Source organism: Entelurus aequoreus, linkage group LG18 (genome assembly GCF_033978785.1).
Source record: "Entelurus aequoreus isolate RoL-2023_Sb linkage group LG18, RoL_Eaeq_v1.1, whole genome shotgun sequence".
NCBI lineage: Eukaryota > Metazoa > Chordata > Actinopteri > Syngnathiformes > Syngnathidae > Entelurus > Entelurus aequoreus.
Window position 1 is genome coordinate 49544800 of NC_084748.1, and position 23896 is coordinate 49568695.

General features: G+C 38.6%; 1 protein-coding gene across 1 annotated transcript in view; it reads right to left on the minus strand.

The window, feature by feature from the left end:
* LOC133634236 (proteasome adapter and scaffold protein ECM29-like) overlaps positions 1-23896 on the minus strand; it is a 73235-nt gene that overhangs the window by 47031 nt on the left and 2308 nt on the right. The window contains exons 2-14 of the mRNA XM_062027348.1: positions 18438-18568; positions 17358-17474; positions 15604-15722; positions 8429-8578; positions 8187-8364; positions 7985-8124; positions 5579-5657; positions 5399-5518; positions 5234-5319; positions 3858-3933; positions 789-838; positions 649-715; positions 464-586 (exon numbers count right to left, since the gene is read on the minus strand). Coding sequence (XP_061883332.1) covers positions 464-586; positions 649-715; positions 789-838; positions 3858-3933; positions 5234-5319; positions 5399-5518; positions 5579-5657; positions 7985-8124; positions 8187-8364; positions 8429-8578; positions 15604-15722; positions 17358-17474; positions 18438-18568 — 1436 coding nt within the window. The remainder of the gene's footprint in view (positions 1-463; positions 587-648; positions 716-788; positions 839-3857; positions 3934-5233; positions 5320-5398; positions 5519-5578; positions 5658-7984; positions 8125-8186; positions 8365-8428; positions 8579-15603; positions 15723-17357; positions 17475-18437; positions 18569-23896) is intronic.

Sequence of the window (23896 nt, forward strand, 5' to 3'; positions counted from 1 at the left end):
CTCATCATAGTAAACAACAACCTATCATGGATGTTCTTATACGTAAACCAACCAATCATCATTGATGTATAGTTTGTCCCCTGCCCGTGGAGTTGCTTTGCTACGTAGCTTCCATTTTTAACTTCATCATTTTTAATGGAAAACCGTCGTTTTTACCACTGGATTATCAAAAACTGTACTCATCACGGGAAAACCGTAGTTGTTGGCAGGTATGGCAAAGAGACAGATCATGATTTTAACACACATTGTAGGTCGGAAAAAACAAAGAAAAATGGAAAATATTTTTTTATATTTTTACAAAGATAAAAAAGATGGATTTCCGACTATAGACGGAACAATCACATGCCTGCAAGATGTTCGGATTAAAGCAGGGATGCCCAAATGTTTTGCCTCCAAGGGCCAATGGTCCAAATAACCATTTGAGGAATTGAGCCCCATACAATAAAAAATTTGATGAATTCACCTTCACAATATAGGCAGCCACCAAGGCTTCCATCAGGTTCAGTAGTGCCCCCTGGAGGTTGGCATACGCTCCTACCATCATGGATAAAGCCTCCTGGATGGCAAGACGAACATCCGGCTCCTCCTATACAATACAAGCAAGTAAGTAATGTGCAAAGATGAGGATGACGCAACACTCGCACCCACCTTGCACATGGACTCAAAAAACTGCTGCACGAGAGCAATGTCCTTGGTGAAGAGCTGCGGCATACGGCTGGAGAAGAAACCAACATTTCAAACTGAGATGATGGATCAACTAATGTACAGCAAAAAGGTGCAAAACGTACCTTGAAAGTTTCCCGACTGCAGAATATGCAACACAAAGTAATTTAGGATCCTGTTGGACACATTGCACACGGTTTAGTACTGCAACATAAGTAGAAGTAGGAAGTCACCCTGACAATATTTCTGCTTTATGAATGAGAGCTGTGTTAACACAATTGGTTTTGTTGGAAACAAAAAGCCCAAACAGAGTTTCATTTAAAGTAAAAAGTTAAAGTACCAATGATAGTCACACACACACTAGGTGTGACGAAATTATTCTCTGCATTTGACCCATCACTCTTGATCACCCCCTGGGAGGTGAAGGGAGCAGTGAGCAGCAGCGGTGGCCGCGCCCGGGAATCATTTTTGGTGATTTAACCCCCAATTCCAACCCTTGATGCTGAGTGCCAAGCAGGGAGGTAATGGCTCCCATTTTTATAGTCTTTGGTATGACTTGGCCGGGGTTTGAACTCACAACCTACCCATCTCAGGGCGGACACTCTAACTACTAGGCCACTGAGTAGGTTACATTTACATTCACGTGTACTGTACATTTAAATGTACAGTACAGGCCAAAAGTTTGGACACACCTCCTCCTCATTCAATGCGTCTTCTTTATTTCCATGACTATTTACATTGTAGATTGTCACATCAAAACTATGAATGAACACATGTGGAGTTATGTACTTCACAAAAAAAAGGTGAAATAAATGAAAACATGTTTTACATTCTAGGTTCTTCAAAATAGCCACCCTTTGCTCTGATTACTGCTTTGCACACTCTTGGCATTCTCTCCATGAGCTTCAAGCACACCTGTGAAGTGAAAACCATTTCAGGTGACTACCTCTTGAAGCTCATGGAGAGAATGCCAAGAGTGTGCGAAAAAGTAATCAGAGCAAAGGGTGGCTATTTTGAAGAAACTAGAATATAAAACATCCATCCATCCATCCATTTTCTACCGCTTGTCCCTTTCGGGATCGCGGGGGGTGCTGGAGCCTATCTCAGCTGCATTCGGGCGGAAGGTGGTGTACACCTTGGACAAGTCACCACCTCATCACAGGGCCAACACAGATAGACAACATTAACATGTTGTCAGTTATTTCACCTTTTGTTGTTAAGTACATAACTCCACGTGTTCATTCATAGTTCTGATGTGACTATCTACAATATAAATAGTCATGAAAATAAAGAAACACATTGAATGAGAAGGTGTGTCCAAACTTGTGGCCTGTACTGTATATCCCTAATCACAGGTGATTACTTGCTTGCATAGTTAAAGGCCTACTGAAATGAAATAGTTTTATTTAAAAGGGGATAGCAGATCCATTCTATGTGTCATACTTGATCATTTCGCGATATTGCCATATTTTTGCTGAAAGGATTTAGTATAGAACAACGACGATAAAGTTCGCAACTTTTGGTCGCTGATAAAAAAAAAGCCTTGCCTGTACCGGAAGTAGCGTGACGTCAAAGGTTGAAAGGCTCCTCACATTTCCCCATTGTTTTCAATGCAGAGAGAGCGATTCGGACCGAGAAAGCGACGATTACCCCATTAATTTGAGCGAGGATGAAAGATTTGTGGATGAGGAACGTTACAGTGAAGAACTAGAGTGCAGTGCAGGACGCATCTTTTTTCGCTCTGACCGTAATTTAAATACAAGCTGGCTCATTGGATTCCACACTCTCTCCTTTTTCTATTGTGGATCACGGATTTGTATATTAAACCACCTCGGATACTATATCCTCTTGAAAATGAGAGTCCAGAACGCAAAATGGACATTCACAGTGACTTTTATCTCCACAACAATACATCGGCGAAACACTTTAGCTACGGAGCTAACGTGATAGCATCGGGCTTAACTGCATAAAGAAACAAAAGAAATAAGCCCCCGACTGGAAGGATAGACAGAAGATCAACAATACTATTAAAGCATGGACATGTAACTACACGGTTAATGCTTTCCAGCCTGGCAAAGGTTAACAATGCTGTTGCTAACGACGCCATTGAAGCTAACTTAGCAACAGGACCTCACAGAGCTATGCTAAAAACATTAGCTATCCACCTACGCCAGCCAGCCCTCATCTGCTCATCAACACCCGTGCTCACCTGCGTTCCAGCGATCGATGGTGCGACGAAGGACTTCACCCGATCACCGATGCGGTCGGCGGCTAGCGTCGGATAGCGCGTCTGCTATCCAAGTCAAAGTCCTCCTGTTTGTGTTGCTGCAGCCAGCCGCTAATATCCCACCTACAACTTTCTTCTTTGCAGTCTTCATTGTTCATTAAACAAATTGCAAAAGATTCACCAACACAGATGTCCAGAATACTATGGAATTTTGAGATGAAAACAGAGCTTTTTGTATTGGATTCAATGGCGTCCGAATACTTCCGTTTCAACGTTTGACGTCACGCGCATACGTCATCATACATAGACGTTTTCAACCGGAAGTTTAGCGGGAAATTTAAAATTGCACTTTATAAGTTAACCCGGCCGTATTGGCATGTGTTGCAATGTTAAGATATTAATCATTGATATATAAACTATCAGACTGCGTGGTCGCTAGTAGTGGCTTTCAGAAGGCCTTTAAAATTTGCTGAAGAGAAGACGCCGACATTTGAACACAAATGCAACGTTATTGTCAGAACTTCATCCAGGAAGGTTTTTAAATGGTTCACTTGAATGCATGTCAGTTATTTGCACAAAACTCGGTACCAGTTTTAAGTTCTTTCAGGATGTATTTTGCCATCAAGCACACCAGTCGCAGTCTCCTCACTCATTTCTGTACTGACGTATGCATTGATCTGATCACTGATCAGGTCATCTCAGTGTGTACATGATTAATGCCATAACATTTTGGGATTAGTCACGAGTTAACACATTCATTTTGACAGCCCTAGTATTTAATTCCTATTAAAGCTATTGTTATTGTCTAAGTTGCACGCACACAGACGCACTGATCTGCCTTTTGTTGTTTTCTAATCTGAGGAGTAACCTGGGACAGTTCTCGGCTCCAACTTCCGCCTAACCAGGCACCAAAGTGCGCTATGATGGAAAGGAGGCGTGTGAAGGGATTCTGACCCAATGCTCTTACCTCCTTGTATTCATTAATAAGCTTTGTAAGGCCATTCAGCAGCATCAGTCCTAAGGGCTTATTAGTGTCTGGGCACCTGAAACAACAGGAAAAACAAAACGTTGGTATAAGAAACAAACTGGTAAAAATATATATAGTGTGGTGGTGCAGAGAAATTACTGCCAAAACTCTACAAACACAAAAATGTTTCCATGTGAAAAAAAAACAATTTCTTCAAGTAAAAAAAGATTTGCAAGTAAAAAAAACAATGTTCTGCAATTAACAAAACAAGTGGCAAGTATAAAAACAATTTCCTACAAGTTAAAACTTTTGACGGTAATATTCCACCCCTGCAACCCACAGAGTACCTGTAATTCTCACTCTACACCGACAGGTGGTGCTGCTGAGTCAGTTTAAGGCCGTCAGAGCTACTGGTATTTGCGCATGGTGCCCTCCGCCAAAAATAACAGAAGGAGCAGCAAGGTGGGGAGTAAAATGGCAGACAGTAGTGAGTGTAAACAAGCTCAACCTGTAAGTTACCACCTTATTTTTACTATTGACCTCGTAAATCATGCAATGTTATTTATCAATGCCTCTGGCTTATGTTGTAATGGCCTTGTGGTCAGCTGGGAACAAACTGTAGCTCGGACTGCCTTAAATTGACTCAGCAGCACCACCTGTCGTCGCAGAGTGCGAATTACGGGTGCTCCGAGTGCAAGTAAACAGCATCCTCAGGGACTCATCCCACCCAGGTCACCACTGGCTTGAACTCTTGCCCTCAGGGAGGCGCTATAAGACCATCAAAGCAAGGACAAATAGACTGAAAAACAGTTTCTATCCTAGAGCTGTTATTGCCCTAAACTCTGCACTTACCTGAACACTCACCACTTTATTACTTGCTTACCTCTGATAGAGATCTGCTGTGCAATATGTTTTTAACATTATGTTCTTAAATTTTATATTGTTTTATTATTGTTGTTGTCTTAAGACTATTTTATGTAGGTTTGTTTTAAAAGCACTGAGCTGGATTGCGATTTCGTTGTTTCCATACAATGACAATAAAGGTATTCTGATATCTGAAGTACCGTATGTGGATCGCGCAGGGTGGAATTTTACTGCCAAAAGTTTTAACTTGAAGAAAATAGTTTTTATACTTGCTAATCATTGTTTTTATACTCGCAAATCATTTTTTTATACTTGCAAATCGTTTTTTTTATACTTGCTAAACATTGTTTTTATACTTGCAAATCGTTTTTTAATACTTGCAAATCGGTTTTTTTCTTCCATCCATTTTCGCCAGCTTGTCTTTTATTTGAACTAAATAAGGCGTGAGTTAAAATATTTTTGCGTGTTTTGGCTGTAGTTTGGTCCCACATAGAGAGGTGTGTGTTTCTTACACAATACAGATGTGATGGACAAACTGCAAGGTGAGGGACAACAGTTTGTTGTTGGTGTTGGCCCCAAACAAACCATCGTATACAACCTACGAACGACAGGAAAGAGGAAGTAACCGTTAGCAAAAATAAATCAAACTTAGTAAAAAGCTCTTCATTTAGACACACCTGGATGTTAGCTGGGAAACACTCGGCAGCAAAGCGCGAGCGTAGAAGATGTGGCAGGATCTTTAACTTGACTCTCGTGCTCACAGGTTCGTGTTTTAGCTCATGCTTCATAGTGCCACCCTAGAAAAGATGGCGTGTTTACTAAACATCGCTGGCAAGCATAGCAGTCTGTTTACCAACCTTGGTTTTGAGAGGAACATCCCCCAAGTACACTTTGTAGATCTTGTTGATGATGGAGGGATTGTTCCAGTCCACAATGCTGCAATGAGCAAAACAAGCAGACAAACAAGGTGTTAAGTTTCTGTCAGAAACATCCAGCCTTATGGTCCACACTTGTGTCTTAAAGAGGTGATATTATGACTAGGGCTGCAACTAACGATTAATTTGATAATCGATTAATCTGTCGATTATTACATCGATTAATAATCGGATAAAAGAGACAAACTACATTTCTGTCCTTTCGAGTATTTTATTTAAAAAAACCAGCATACTGGCACCATACTTATTTTTAGAGATGTCCGATAATGGCTTTTTGCCGATATCCGATATTCCGATATTGTCCAACTCTTTAATTACCGATACCGATATCAACCGATACCGATATCAACCGATATATGCAGTCGTGGAATTAACACATTATTATGCCTAATTTGGACAACCATGTATGGTGAAGATAAGGTACTTTTTAAAAAAAATAATAAAATAAGATAACTAAATTAAAAACATTTTCTTGAATAAAAAAGAAAGTAAAACAATATAAAAACAGTTACATAGAAACTAGTAATTAATGAAAATGAGTAAAATTAACTGTTAAAGGTTAGTACTATTAGTGGACCAGCAGCACGCACTATCATGTGTGCTTACGGACTGTATCCCTTGCAGACTGTGTTGATATATATTGATATATAATGTAGGAACAAGAATATTGATAACACAAAGACATTGGGGGAGGAAGGTTTTTTGGGTTGGTGCACTAATTGTAAGTGTATCTTGTGTTTTTTATGTTGATTTAATAAAAAATAAAAAAATAAAAAATAAACGATACAGATAATAAAAAAAAACGATACCGATAATTTCCGATATTACATTTTAACGCATTTATCGGCATCCCTACTTATTTTGATTATTGTTTCTCAGCTGTTTGTACATGTTGAGTTTATAAATAAAGGTTAATTTAAAAAAATAATAATAATAATTGTTTTTGTTTTTTTTAATTTTTTTTTTTTTAAAAAGCCTCTGCGCATGCCCATAGCATAGATCCAACGAATCGATGACTAAATTAATCAGCAACTATTTTTATAATCGATTTTAATCGATTTAATCTATTAGTTGTTGCAGCCCTAATTATGACCTTTCTTTCTTGTGGTCTACATAACATGTAATGCCTGTTCCTTGGTCAAAATGTTGCATAGATGATGTTTTACAGACCATCTTCAAGACGCTGTCTCTTCAGGATGCGCTGTTTTGTGGGACGCTCTTATTTACGTGCCCCCACTTTGACTGTGTCCTCTCCCCGTCATCTTTGTTGTACTTTTTAGCGCTTCCATCGCGATTCTACTGACAGATATAAGTTTTGAACTATACGCTACTTTGTATTAGAAATGGCAACAGCGGAGGTCTGCATGTGAATGGATCAGACAGTCTTCCCCACAACAAGACGATAGAGAAAACGAAGGAATTTACTGACTACAATGGCAGACTTTGAAGAACGGCAAACTTGTTTTATAAATATCTCAGCAATGGCTGCACAATTTTGAGAAAAAACATTATTCCAATTTTTCTATCCAAAATTGCAATTGCAATTTGATTCCTATATTTTGCACAAGGAAAAAATGCATAAAACTGCAAAAAAACTGTCAATCAACATATTCTTGTCTCAAGGTGCCACACATTACAACAATATTTGGCTTTATGCAGACGGATTAAGAGCTTTTGTCTACATCGTGCTCTTCAAATGAAGAAATAATCGATAAAAACGAGGTTTCCCCTGAATGTGGCGTGCCGCCACGACATTTTCACTAGCACCACACCTTGAAGGGTTTTTTTTGCCTTGAAAATTAATGTAAGTAATATAATATATTGTAGCCCCAAAAAGAAATCACACAAGGTCTGACACTACTTTTAACTTTTATTACCAATCTTATGATAACAAACAGGTTTTAACCTCCCGTGCAAACACTTTCGTCTCCGTGATGTCTGCGCTTCCCCGGACACACAACAACACTTCCTCATTCTCCGCCAATAGCCTTTCAGGCACGGACGGTGTGTTTGCAAACATGGGGAAAACTGACAACAGATTCAAACCCCACAAATTTAAAACAATTGCACAATTGGTGACTGACTAAATACTTTTTTGCCTCACTGTAAATGCCGGGGAAAAAAACCCAAAGTGATAACCTCCTAGTTATTTATTGCACTAAGTAAAACCTCAATGTCGATTAATCGTGCAGCCATAATCGCTGCCATGATTTGATTTCACATTTCGGGACTTACGCAGATCCCAAATACACAAAAGCAGGTACCAGTTGGTAAGAAAAGTTGCTTTTGCACAATGGGTCCACGGTAAAACGTGCAAATCTGGCTCACCTCTGTTTGCTCTTCAGCTCCAGATCAGCTGCAGTGGCCACGCTATGTCGTGTGTCGCTGGACGCCACCACCAGGTGCACCACCGTTTCCACCTCTGGCACTTGCTTGGCCTCAATGAACTTCACGATGCCCAGCTTGCACTGCAGAGACCAAATAACGCAATGAAGTCTGGCACAGAAGACCAGCATGACACAGAGTGTACCTGCTCCAGCTGCTCTGAAGTCCACTGGGCCTCTCCGATGACCCTCTTGGCAGCGTAGATGTTCATCCCCGGGGGAGCCTGGGGGAGACTCTGCCCGGATGACGCCGACGAGCCTTCGGCAGAAGCCCCCTGGGAGGAGGACGGTGCAGGGCGAGTGGGAGATTCGTTCAGTACAAATCTGAAGAGACAGCAAGTCAATAGAGTAAGGAGGACGACTAATGTGGTCGAAAGCAGCGACTCACCCGTAAGGCATCAGCAAGACGTCCAGCATGAACTCCAGCAAGAGCTGCACGGTCTTTGGCCGCTCAGTTAAGTTAAACGGAGAAGCCATCTTGGAGGCGTCTGCTGGATATTTCATATGGTAAAGAGTAGGAATCAGCAGGTGCATTAGGCTAAGAGAGGATGGAGAAGAGATGCAAAATAATAATTCAGTCAAGAGGAGGAGGAAAAAAAAAAGGTTCAGGTCAAATAAAGAGGGATGATGTCACTACCAGGTGGATCCAACATGCATGTACAGTGGAACCTTCAAGGTTGTCATGTCCTGGAAATACCCAACTCAGCTGTTGCTTGCTAGCGACAGTCACAACTATGGTACCAGGCTCGCCCTAAGACAGACCTGGGCATTCTGCGGCCCGCGGGCCACATCCGGCCCTTTGTGCGTCCCTGTCCTGCCCGCGTGAGGCCAATCATAAATTACAAAATACATTTTAAAAAGTATCTATGTCGAGTGTGCAATACAACGGTGCTGCTTTTGTTTTGAAAAGTGTTATTTGTATTACTTCCGTGTGGACGTATGCGCGTGCGTGATTGTGAGTGAATGTGAACAGCTGCAATCACAAATTACAAAATAAACTTGAAAAAACATCTATGTCGTGCGCGCAATACAACTGTGCTGCTTTTATTTTGACAAGTGCTATTTATGTGCGTATGACCGTGTGTAACCTGTGAGTGAAGGTGCACAGCGACAAGTGATGCACGGTTTACACCCGAGACGCTAAAAAGAGAAAAGTTGATGAGGAATGGCGTGTTTTCAACAAGACATGGACTGCCAAGCAACGTTCCCTCTAAGGTGCGCGCCTGCGCAATTGCGCACTGCTCAAGCGTCCTCTCACACAGCAAATATATGCCGCGCACCAGATCAAATCCCATCTGAATTCTAAACAAAATAAACACATTTATTCTGTGTAATTTTGCAACGCAACTCTGAGTGACAGTGACAACAAGCGGCCCTAACGGTGTTCGTCAACACCGTTCAATTGAACACCGTTCAATTATTTTAACGTCTATCGAGATGCTTCGAGGCCAGGAATTATATCGATCACTTTACTGAGCAAAACTGTTTGTATTCGGCCATAACCACACCAAAAACATGAGTAAAACACTTCTATCTCGAAAAACTAGTCATTTTCTGCCGTACAAACCAGGCCAAAACCAACTTGTCATCTGTCACCAACACGCATATACCACTAAACCACTGGTGCGTTTATGGCCACACAAAAAGTCGGACAACTCAAACACCACACAAAGTTACACTATGACTCCTCAGTCATACGTGTGCTTATTTTACTGTCATTTATCATTAATGTTAATTTATTTATATTAATCATGGAATGCTGTTACTAGAGAAAGTTACAGGAATGCACACTTCATCCTATGCTTACATTTCATTGTGCAACATGAGGATGTTTAAGGGGAACTAAATGTGATCTCTGAAAGGGGTACAAATGATTTCCAAAGCAGTGCTTTTGGTATAAAGTTAAGTTAGGTTAAATGAAAGTATTATTATTATTAATATTAATATTATTATTATTATTTATCTTACAGTATATATCAAAAATAATATTGAGAAAATTTTAATTGAAATATTGTCGATGTGGCCCTCCAGCAGTGCTCGGGTTGCTCATGCGGCCCCCGGTAAAAATTAATTGCCCACCCCTGCCCTAAGAGGTGCTCTCACCCGTCTTAAACCCAAAAGGGATGTTTTGAAAAAGACTGTTATGCACAGGGCAATCACTTACTGGAATCCACTTCCACAATATCTGCTATCAATTACCAGCATAGTGAGTTTTATTCGTCACTTATTGTTTGTCTTTGGTACACTAATGTGTATATTTTAGGCCATTGGTTCTTTGTTTTATTTTTGCAAAAATATATAAATATATTTTTATAATGCCCTTTTATCTTTGGTATGAACATTATTATGTAAACTCGAAGTTATTGTTTTGTTTTTTTTGGTTCTTTGTTGTTGCTATTTTTGTATTACAACATTTTATTATTTGATCATGTTGTACTGCATTGTAATCTTCTGTTTTGTGATTGTGTGATGTTTTTTGCCTGGACCCCAGGAAGAATAGTCTCCACTGCGGTGTAGACTAATGGGGATCCTTAATAAACTAAACTAAACTACCGTATTTTTCGGACTATAAGTCACAGTTTTTTTCATAGTTTGGCCGGGGGTGCGACTTACACTCAGGAGCGACTTATGTGTGAAATGATTAACACATTAGCGTAAAATATCAAATAATATTATTTAGCTCATTCATGTAAGAGACTAGACGTATAAGATTTCATGGGATTTAGCGATTAGGAGTGACAGATTGTTTGGTAAACGTATAGCATGTTCTATATGTTATAGTTATTTGAATGACTCTTACCATAATATGTTACGTTAACATACCAGGCACGTTCTCAGTTGGTTATTCATGCCTCATATAACGTACACTTATTCAGCCTGTTGTTCACTATTCTTTATTTCTTTTAAATTGCCTTTCAAATGTCTATTCTTGGTGTTGGCTTTTATCAAATACATTTCCCCAAAAAATGCGACTTATACTCCAGTGCGACTTATATATGTTTTTTTCCTTCTTTATTATGCATTTTCGGCCGGTGCGACTTATACTCCGAAGCGACTTATAGTCCGAAAAACACGGTAAACTAAACTAAACCCTCAATGACCAATGGGGAAGGGAATCGAGAACCGGTTCTAAACACAGGCATGTGATTTTAACTTCACGATAAAGACTTAAAAGCTGAAGTTCCTGGTTTTTCAGCAATCAAACATGCAAAAATGAGCAAAAAAGCACCATTTAAAGATGTTTTAGTGTTTAAACAATTGAAAAATAGCCAATTTCTGTCTCTTCAACTCCCTCTCCACTTCTAACTGCTCCAAATGCAAAAAATCATCAAGTGTACAACAATATTTATTCTATAAGCTAACTTCCCTTATCTGAATAGGCATTTGTGATTTATAGCATGAAATAACAAATATGTTATTGTTTAAGTTTCAAAATGATTAAACTATTCAATGTCTATTCAGCCTATTCCTTTTTCGGTCATTCTTTTTCTTTTTGTGTGTGTGTGTGTATGTGTATGATTGTTAATATGTATAATCTGTGCTGTTAAATTGATCACAAAAAAAAAATTATGGTTGATTATATGACCGAAATAAACTCATTTAATTCATTCAAAATATAAAGAGTAGAAATAATGGACAAAATGTCAGCTACTGTCTTGTTGTAAAACAATGAAAATGAAAGTTAGCATTTAGACTGCCACAATCGAGTGTTCTTAAATGTGTATTCCACCTCTTCCATTTTTGATTTGGTCTTACATGTAAAACAAGTCAAATGAATGTTTTATCATACATTTGTCCAAATGTGGCCAAGTAGACACACTGTGGATTTTCTGGACGTGGTCTACATCACTAAAAAAAGAGAATCCCTCTGCCATCTTCCACTAGTTTTTTTAATACTGTATATAAATCACCCGCTTGAATATTCCCTCTTCTCTTCTCCGACTCTCTCATCGTCATTTGGTATGTCTGTTGTGATTTCACTTCCTGGTTCCATGAGCCGCCCTCTCTTGCCTCTGATTGGCCTGTCCCTAATGTTTTGCCCTCATCCTAACCAATCGTCACTCATCGTAGTAAACAACAACCAATCATGGATGTTCTTATACGTAAACCAACCAATCATCATTGATGTATAGTTTGTCCCCTGCCCGTGGAGTTGCTTTGCTACGTAGCTTCCATTTTTAACTTCTAAATTCTTAATGGAAAACCAGTTTTTACCACTGGATTATCAAAAACTGTACTCATTACGGGAAAACTGTAGTTGTTGGCAGGAATGGGAAAGAAACGGACCAAAATTTTAACACACATTGTAGGTCGGAAAAAACGAAGAAAAACTGAAAACATTTTTTTATATTTTTACAGAGATAAAAAAGACGGATTTCCGACTATAGATGGAAAAATCACATGCGTGTAAACAAGAACCCGTTCCCAGTGTATCAATTCCTGGGAATCGCTTGACAATTTTCCAAACGATTCTCGCAGACTTAGTGACGTCAGACAGCAACATGGCGCCCGGGTGGAGAAGCGCTCTAAGGTTTGGTTACATTTTACAAAAAAAGATTGCAACAGCGCTACTTGTCATAATTGCGAGATTGACATTTCATCAAGAGGACATACGAGCAATATGAAACATTTGAACACACAGCATGCAATAACTAGAAATGAAGCAATCTGGTGTCATCCCAGCAGCAGTCATCTGGCGTAAATACAACAGGTACTAACACCAACCATCATGTTGGCAACACTACCTGTTAAATTGAAATGAATACCTTCTCATTTAGATGAGCATGACAAGAGACAGATTCTGACCGGGTCCAGTTCACATCTGACGCTTGATGAATGTCATCGAGCAGTGACTAACTTTGTGGTCAGAAGCTTCCACACATTTTCCACAGTGCTCCTGATTTTTGGTAGGCGAATGAACGTTCCAATTGGAGTCAGAGAAAAACCTATTTTTACTAAGACATTATATTATACAGATGGAACTCAAAAACTGGTATTTGCTGTAAAAGTCCATTCATGTCAGCAAATGTGAAACTAATATGTGATAACTCATTACATGCAAAGTGAGATATGTCAAGACTTGATTTATTATCATTTTGATGATCATGGCTTACAGTTTTTGACAACCCCACATTTTCTGAGTTTCAATTCAAGGTTTTCATAAGCTGTAAGCTATAAACATCAAAATTATATCAAGAGAAAGTTTGAAATATCTGGAGTTGCATGTTATGAGCCTGTGTCATATATTAGTTGCACTTTGTAGATTTCTAAACAAACCTCTGCACCATATTCTCAATTACAACTTTTACCAGTATATTTTCTAGGGAGATGAAAAATATTCTGAAAAGTTTTTAAAAATAGACTTAGACAAGCTTTAACAAGGGAAATTGTTCCACACATGTAAAATGTACTAAATGTTACATTCTTGTGTAATTTACACAATTGTATTTTGTTAAATTCTACAGAATATTTATTACTATATTTAGTTTTAAAAAAGTTACTTTTTTTCTATGCTACAGTGCAGTGGAAAGTATTCAGTGTTTCACTAAATCCACTAATTTTGTTGTTACAGCCTTATTCCAAAATGTAATAAATGTATTATTCTACACACAATACCCTATAATAAAATAATACTTAGTTGATGCATCTTTGGCAGCAATTACAGCCTCGAGTCTTTTTCAATACGATGCCACAAGCCTGGCACACCTATCTTTGGGCACTTTCTCTCATTCCTCTTTGCAGCACCTCTCAAACTCCATCAGGTTGGATGTGAAGCGTTGGTTCTCTTCCATGATGAAACATCAACACTGTACACTCTTTCAAGCAGGGCAGCCATTTACGGTACTCACCTTTGCCTCCAATCACAAGGATGGGTCAGGTTCCCTGTGATTGGCCGAGATCCCATTCTCAGCAAATTTACGTTTAAGTGTTTGGATCGAAAAAATTGGTCGTTTTAACCACGACAAAATAGGCAGAAGTAAAATAAGCCGACCCTTCACCACAGAAGTCACATGCTTTTGTTTTGACAAGATTAAAAACACAATTTCATGCCAGATATAAAAGTAGAGGGTTCCTACTTCTCCATTAGTTTGGCCTGAAAAGTGTCGTGTAGGGATGAAACGACATGAAAATGTCATATCACAATGATAATTGTGATAATTTAGGTCACTATAACTATTATCGCTGTATTGTTGAATGTCCTCCAAAAGTACTAATACACACACTAACCTCTTTTAACCGGGTTTATTTCTTTAAATAAATAGACAATATACTTTCCTTGGCAGAGGACACATTAAATATTGTTTTGGCTTTTTATTTGAGTGTTTAAAAATAATTGTCTTCTTCCATTTTACTTCGTAAAGGTTTTTAAATAGTTTTTTTACGACCAAGGCAAAATGGGTGTTATTTCTTAACGGGGAAAGACATTGATGCGCTTTGTATTCATGTTACCATTTAAGCCAGCTAGCCATTAGCGCCGCTTCTCCAGGAAATGAGCAGTGGTAATCAATTACGATTTATAATCATTACAATTTGAACGCCTCAGTTCATAATTATAATTGCAATCATTATATCCCTAGTGGAATAAGTTGTACCATTTTGGAAACAACAGCTCATCTTTAAAAGAGCTATCACCTGCTAGCAATTATGGACCTGTCCTCTAGTTAAATAAACAAGACTTTGCTATAATGATATTATGTTATAATGTATATGTAATATAAAAAACAGCCTGCTGACATGGGGGAATAGATGTCACACAAGAGCAGGACTAACACAGTTGGCTCATTAGGATATTGAATATGTCCCAATAGTTTACACCAGAGCTTCTCAATTATTTTGAATCATGCCCCCCCAGGAAGAAGAGAACATTTTGTGCCCCCCTCACTCTCTGCTGTGACTATATATAGCATCATTTGTCTGCAAAATTGTTACAAGTACACCTCTGCAGAACATTGTATCCTTAACATTCAAGAAAACAAAGAAATATATATCACCTTACAACATAGAAGAACTATTAACATTGTTTTAGTCTGTGAAAGAACATTGCCTGAAATTTAAAAAAAAAAATGTATCATCCAATTTTTTGATCGACTTGAACCATTTGATACTGAAATAAACAATAATACATTCAAATTGATAAAACACTGACTTTAATGATTACAAAAACTGTGCTGATTTGTTAATTTTTTTCTCAAAATGAGGAAATCAGTATTAATTGCTACAATAAACACATATTGTAGTGCACAGCTTTTCAAAGCAGGGTTTGAAGCATGATACTGATAAAGCATATTCTTTGCTGACACACAGTTTGTCACTGTTACATCGCTGTTCATACTGGTATTTATATATCGATTATTATCATGTTATTTATTGTTTACAGTCTATTTCAACCAGGCTCATGTCAATCAAGTGTTCTATTCCATTTACAGTATTTATAGTGGCAATACTAAAGAAAGAAAGGTAATAAAGACTGTTATACACGGGACAAGAAAAGGAGGCAAAGCTGTGGACCTTACAGCTTCCACTGCAGCAGAAAAGCATCATAAATATGTAACGGTGCTTTACCTATCCTGCTGTGGTTGTGGCTTGCCTTCCATGGCAGTCAGCAGAGTAGGAGCCAACTCACATTGCTTTCCAACCTCCAGGCGAGGGTAGCCCATTTTGATGTAGATGATTGTGAAATTCTGTGGGGTGAAAGGATGAAATCAGACAACAACCCTTTGCAAAGATAACAATATCTCAAGCAGAAAATTATTTACACTGAAAAATCAAATAATACTAAAATACATATAATATACATATATATGTATATATACATATAATATATACACATATATATATATATATATATATATATATATATATATATATATATATATATATATATATATATATATATATATATATTATATATGTGTATATTATATATATATAATATATGTATATTATATGTATATATATATATATATGCATATTACGGTATATATATTTAATCTACACTACCGTTCAAAAGTTTGGGGTCACCCAAACAATTTTGTGGAATAGCCTTCATTTCTAAGAACAAGAATAGACTGTCGAGTTTCAGATGAAAGTTCTCTTTTTCTGGCCATTTTGAGCGTTTAATTGACCCCACAAATGTGATGCTCCAGAAACTCAATCTGCTCAAAGGAAGGTCAGTTTTGTAGCTTCTGTGACGAGCTAAAGTGTTTTCAGATGTGTGAACATGATTGCACAAGGGTTTTCTAATCATCAATTAGCCTTCTGAGCCAATGAGCAAACACATTGTACCATTAGAACACTGGAGTGATAGTTGCTGGAAATGGGCCTCTATACACCTATGTAGATATTGCACCAAAAAGCAGACATTTGCAGCTAGAATAGTCATTTACCACATTAGCAATGTATAGAGTGTATTTCTTTAAAGTTAAGACTAGTTTAAAGTTATCTTCATTGAAAAGTACAGTGCTTTTCCTTCAAAAATAAGGACATTTCAATGTGACCCCAAACTTTTGAACGGTAGTGTATATATATATATATATATATAAAATATAGATGTGTGTATATATATATATATATATAATATATATAAATATATATATATATAATATATATGTGTATATTATAAATATATATATATATATATATATATATATATATATATATATATATATATATATATATATATATATATATATATATATATATATATATATATATATATATATATATTCATACATATATTTACACACCTTTAGGGCTGCCCTTAAATTTGGTCATAAAATTTTAAAAATATGTCGCATATACGATTTTTTTTTATTCAACGCTAAAGTCTGCAGATCAGCTTCAGATCTGTGGATATTTTTTTTAAATATATTTTATGCCCCTTTTGTAAAAACCCTGTTTTTAAGGCAAAAACACAAAATATGCAATATTCCCCCCAAAACATTTTTTTAAAGTGGAATATTTGATGTGAGTTAATTGGAGCCTTAAATAGGTCAATCAATTATAGCAACATTGATTTAAGTCATTATTATTTTTGGAGCAATGACAGTTTTTAAAACAAAATCCTTGGGGATCCAAAAGGGTTAAAAATAAGTCATATATATTTATTTACTTTCTATGCTTAAGTCTCTTGATATTTTTATAGAAAACAACAGACTGCATGGCAGCTTTGTGTTATCAGAGTCAACATGACATGTTTATCAACTGTTTGCTCTTTCATTTCACTTTTTTTGTATTTATTTTTAGAATGTGCCAGGGGGCTGTTGACTTTGGACACCCCTGCTCTAGAGGCACATCTTGCAAATGGAGGTCCATACCGTCACAAAGGAGGCCGCTGCCGGGTCTTGGTACTGGACCAGTAGAGTTTCTACTGGAAGCTGAATCTTAGGTCGGCTTTTGATCCTCTTGTTCAAGTGGACCAGCAGCTCCATCACCTGGCAGGAGAGACAACACTCAGCTATATGTGGAGAGTGGGTACTTGTTGTAGCATGAGGTTCATTCTCACTACAGGGAAACCTCTAGACCAGAGCAAGGATGCACAGAAGGAAAAAAGATTTTGTGACGATAAAAAATATCAACGTAATCATAGTAATATCGACTAGATACGCTACTGTACTTGGTATCATTACAGTGGATGTCAGGTGTAGATCCACCCATGGCATTTGTTTACATTCAGGCACGCTTTGTTAGCGGTGAGCTATTGTATCCTCCTACGGTGTGTAGTGAAGCCTGTTTAGCTATTCCTCATCCTCCAGTGAGAAACTTACTTTATTCGTCGCCATGGAGACAAGGATTAGTGATTTAGAAGTAGCTAAAACACTGTGGATGGATGCTAGCTGCTAACTAGCTAGTCATGTCTTAAAGCACCTCTTCCTGAGGGTGTTTCAGTGTTATAACTTCACCTTTATCTTTACTTTTTACACCAAAATGCATCCATTCTCCCTTTTCTGTCTACACACTGTGTCTGCTTGTAAGTACTCTGTGTGTGTACTTTTTAGAGGCGGTATAGTACCGAATATGATTCATTAGTATCGCGGTACTGTATAGTACCTGTATACCGTACAACGCTATTCCATCTCCTTGCAATAACAGCAAGTCAGTCACATTTACGTCAATTTCCCTGATATTATTTGGCGTTTATCAGCGGATTCTGTTTTATTGGCCAATTATGTGACTCTGCCCACGTTTATTCAACGCCAAAATCATAAGTTTAGTGATTATTAATTAGCTCCGTCAAATTAAAAGTAGAAACCATGATGAGATCCCAAACTTCTAGTACTCTTTTTTTTCCCACTTATTCACTCATCTGTTTCACTTTCACAATTATTATATTTTATTGATCGTGAGAAGCCATTTTTTTTTCTGTAATCAATGGAAAAAAAACAAAAACAACCTACTTTCTTCCGCACGCCCTCTTGCACACTGGAGAGTTTCAGAAGAACAGGGGGTAGAAATTTGGAGATGATATCCTGAAGCTGATCATCGGTCTCCGCATGGCCCAGACGCAGGAAGACCCGCTCCAGTTGATCTGTCGGAAAAACACAAAATGGTTAGGATTCCCTTTTGTAGAAGCCACAAAGTGTTAGGAATCATTTTATTTTGTATTCCCTTGACTTCTACACTATTTTGCCTAAAGTATGGTGTTCAGCCATCCAAATGATGAGAATCAGGTGTCCTAATCACTAATCACAGGTGTATCAAATCAAGCACTTAGGCATGGAGACTGTTTCTACAAACATTTGTGAAAGAATGGGCCGCTGTCAGTGATTTCCAGCATGCCACCTGTGCAACAAATCCAGTCGTGAAATTTCCTGGCTCCTAAATATTCCAAAGTCAACTTTATTATAAGAAAAGTGAAGAGTTAGGGAACAACAGCAACTCAGCCACCAAGTGGTAGGCCACGTAAACTGACAGAGAGGGTCAGCATAGTGCAAAGACTTTCTGCACGGTCAGTTGCTACAGAGCTCCGGACTTAATGTGACCTTCCAATTAGCCCACGTACAGTACGCAGAGCTTCATGGAATGGGTTTCCATGGCCGAGCAGCTGCATCTAAGCCATACAACACCAAGTCCAATGCAAAGCGTGGGATGCAGTGGTGTAAAGCACGTCACCACTGGACTCTAGAGCAGTGGAGACGCCTTCTCTGGACTGATGAGTCACGCTTTTCCATCTGGCAATCTGATGGACCAGTCTGGGTTTGGAGGTTGCCAGGAGAATGGTGGAGGAGGAATTATGGTGTGGGGTTGGGCTTGGCCCCTTAGTTCCAGTGAAAGGAACTTTGAATGCTCCAGGATGCCAAAACATTTAGGACAATTCCATGCTCCCAACCTTGTGGGAACAGTTTGGAGCGGGCCCCTTCCTCTTCCAACATGACTGTGCACCAGTGCACAAAGCAAAGTCCATAAAGACATGGATGACAGAGTCTGGTGTGGATGAACTTGACTGGCCTGCACAGAGTCCTGACCAGAACCCGATAGAACTCCTTTGGGGTGAATTAGAACGGAGACTGAGAGCCAGGCCTTCTCCACCAACATCAGTGTGTGACCTCACCAATGCACTTTTGGAAGAATGGTGGAAAATTGCTATAAACACACTCCGCAACCTTGTGGACAGCCCTCCCAGAAGAGTTGAAGCTGTAATAGCTGCAAAAGGTGGACCCACATCTTATTGAACCCTATGGGTTAGGAATGGGATGGCACTTCAAGTTAGGGCTGGGCGATATATGGAATATACTGGATATATCGCGGGTTTGTCTCTGTGCGATATAGAAAATGACTATATGGTGATATTGGAGTATACGTTCTCACGCAGTTGCTTTTAGCTGCAGGCATTACACTACAGGCTCTTCTCACTCTTTCTTGTCTCTCCTTCTCAAAGAGACATAAAACAAGCGCACCTTCTTACATACACCCTCGCGGAGCAGAGAGGCAGCGGCATGGGTAAAGTTAGCTGTGGTGCTAGCGGTGCGAGTGTTAATACGAGAGAAAGAAGGTGCCAATCTGGTAACAAATGAAGGAAGAATTAATTCCCAAGAAAAACAGCAGGGGGTCCATCGTCTGGCGGTGGTTTGGCTTCAAGCGGGAAGATGTTGAACAGACAACAGTAATATGTCAAGTATGCGGCAAAAGCGTTGCTACAAAAAGTAGCAGCACTGCTAATTTGTAGCATCATTTGAAAAGTCACCTGCTAGAGAATGAAGAGTGCTTGAAATTCTCCATGTCAACATCTCCGTTCGGTGCCACACCCAGAAAATGCCGAAGCAACCACTTCCAGATCAACACCGTATGAAAAAACTAGTCAACGACAGAAGGAGATAACGTCCGCAGGAACCTACCACATAGCGAAGGACATACACTATTTGATTTCCTATTATGCAGTTCATTTTTATTTGACACTTATTGAAATATCTTGTGTGACATCATGCACAAAAGTGCACTTTATTTGTTTTAAACTATTGTAGTGGCGTTCTGTACAAAAAGTGCACTTTAATTTAGTGTTGTTTTGATATGTCATCTTAGTGACATCATGCACAAAAGTGCACACATAGCTTGTTTTAAAATGTCTGACAATCTTGCACTTTCTGTTTTGAAATGACATGAATGTTTGTGCCACTGCTTAATAACTGTTTCATAAATACACTTTTGCTCAATTGACTTAGTTGTGATTTCCCTCTCTGCATGAAAGTTTAAGTAGCATATATTAATGCAGTATGAAGAAGAATGTTTTAATGTAGACACATAGAATCATCATACTCAGGGTTTCCCACACATTAATTTATTTGTGGCGGCCCGCCACGAAAGAATTACGTCCGCCACAAATTTAAAAAAATTTAAATTAAAAATTAAAAAAAATTAAAAAACAATTATTTATTTTTTGTCCTCTTCAGCTTCTCAGGCAAATCATATAGTTGATTTTTGGAGCTCTTTGTTTAGTGGATCAGATGTTTGATGAAGCTCTGTGTCTATCTACCACCACTACTGTTTTCTGTTTATTTGTTACTGACTGTGGCAGGACACCTCAGCCTCTGTTTCACTTTATGTTGCTGGTAAATAATATGGTTGTAGTAGTAGGCTAAAGTTAAATTATTTAGTATGCACTAATTAAAGGGGCAGAGCTTTGAGACATTTTAGCTTTTATATTTTATAAGATATATTTTTTGTAAGAACAATTAATAAATATATTTCAGTGAATAACTTATTGTTCAAATCTGTATATAAATATGTACATAAAGTGTTGTAATTATATTGTAAAATGGATGGATGGATGGATGGACGTTTAAAACAAAACTGTTATTATTAATTAGTAAGTATACATTTTTTTAGCCTTTTTAGAGAAAATCAAATCATTGTAGTAAATTATGCAAATTACTCAATGATGTCATGGTGACCACGCCCATAGCCACGCCCCCACCGCCACAGGTATCTTGGCAGTTTATGGGAAACACTGATACTGCTGTGATTATATGCATCAAGTGTTCATTCAAGGCTAAGGCAAAATATGGAGATATATATGGTGTATCGTGACATGGCCTAAAAATATCCAGATATTAATAAAAGGCCATATCGCCCAGCCCTACATCAAGTTCACATGTGAGTCAAGGCCAAATACTTTTGGCAATATAGTATATATATCAGGGCACAAACATTCATGTCATTTCAAAACAGAAAGTGCAAGAATGTCAGACATTTTCAAACAAGCTATGAGTGCACTTTTGTGCATGATGTCACTAAGATGACATATCAAAACAACACTAAATTAAAGTGCACTTTTTGTACAGAACGCCACTACAATAGTTTAAAACAAATAAAGTGCACTTTTGTGCATGATGTCACACAAGATATTTCAATAAGTGTCAAATAAAAATGAGCTGCATAATAGGAAATCAAATAGTGTATGTCCTTCACTATGTGGTAGGTTCCTGTGGACGTTATCTCCTTCTGTTGTTGACTAATTGTTTCATACGGTGTTGATGTGGAAATGGTTGCTTGGGCATTTTGTGGGTGTGACACCGAACAGAGATGTTGACATGCGGAGTTTCAAGCACTCTTCATTCTCTAGCGGGTGACTTTTCAAATGATGCTACATTAGTAGAGCTGCTACTTTTTGTAGCAACGCGTTTGCCGCATACTTGACATATTACTGTTGTCTGTTCAACATCTTCCCGCTTGAAGCCAAACCACCGCCAGACAATGGACCCCCTGCTGTTATTCTTGGAATTAATTCTTCCTCCTTTTGTTACCAGATTCGCACCTTCTCTCTCGTATTACCACTCGCACCTCTCCGCTAACATCAAAGCTAACTTTAGCCATGCCGCTACCTCTCTGCTCCGCGAGAGCGTATGACGTACGCGCGACAGTATGTGACGTATGTAAGAAGGTGCGCTTGTTTTACGTCTCTGTGAGAAGGCGAGACAAGAAAGAGTGAGAAGAGCCTGTAGTGTAATGTCCGCAGCTAAAAGCAACTGCGTGAGAACTTATACTCCAATATCACCATATATCCATCCATCCATCCATGTTCTACCGCTTATTCCCTTCGTGGTCGCGGGGTGGTGCTGGAGCCTATCTCAGCTACAATCGGGCAGAAGGCGGGGTACACCCTGGACAAGTCGCCACCTCATCACAGGGCCAACACAGATAGACAAGACAACATTCACACTCACATTCACACACTAGGGACCATTTTAGTGTTGCCAATCAACCTATCCCCAGGCGCATGTCTTTGGAGGTGGGAGGAAGCCGGAGTACCCGGAGGGAACCCACGCAGTCACGGAGAGAACCTGCAAACTCCCCACAGAAAGACCCCGAGCCCGGGATTGAACTCAGGACCTTCGTATTGTGAGGCACATGCACTAACCCCTGTTCCACCGTATGTATGTACATACATACATATATATATATATATATACATACATATATATACACACATATACATATATATCAGTCTACCCCAGGGAAGCTGTGGCTACGAAAGTAGCTTACCACCACCAGGTGTGAATGAATGATGGGTTTTTAACATGTAAAGCGACTTTGGGTACTTAGAAAAGCGCTATATAAATCCCAGGTATTATTATTATTATTATTATTATACATACATACATACATACATACATACATACATACATACATACATACATACACATATATATATATATATATATATATATACATATATATATATATATATATATATATATATATATATATATATATATATATATATATATATATATACATACATACATACACTACCGTTCAAAAGTTTGGGGTCACCCAAACAATTTTGTGGAATAGCCTTCATTTCTAAGAACAAGAATAGACTGTCGAGTTTCAGATGAAAGTTCTCTTTTTCTGGCCATTTTGAGCGTTTAATTGACCCCACTAAGGCTGAAACGACGCGTCCACGTAGTCGACGTCATCGGTTACGTAAATACGTCGACGCCGTTTTTGTGCGTCGACGCGTCGCATAATGACGTCACACTACCGTCATGGCGAAGCGCAAAGCAGACGATCAAAGAAGACGATGCGAGCGGTGCGAGCGAGGGGGGGAAAGCATGCCAATAGTGTGGGAGTATTTCAATAAACGGCCTAATAATGTTGTTGTATGCACACTGTGTCGAGCGGAAATGGCCTATCATAGCAGCACAACGGCTATGAACGAACATTTGAAAAGAAAACCATCAACTAGTCAATCGTCCGCGCGAGCATACGTTGTCATCATTACACAAAAACATGAATGTGTCATTTGTATCTGCTAGGGGTGTAACGGTACGTGTTTTGTATTGAACCGTTTCGGTGCGGGGCTTTCGGTTCGGTACGGGGGTGTACCGAACGAGTTTCTAAGCTAAAGTCTTAACAA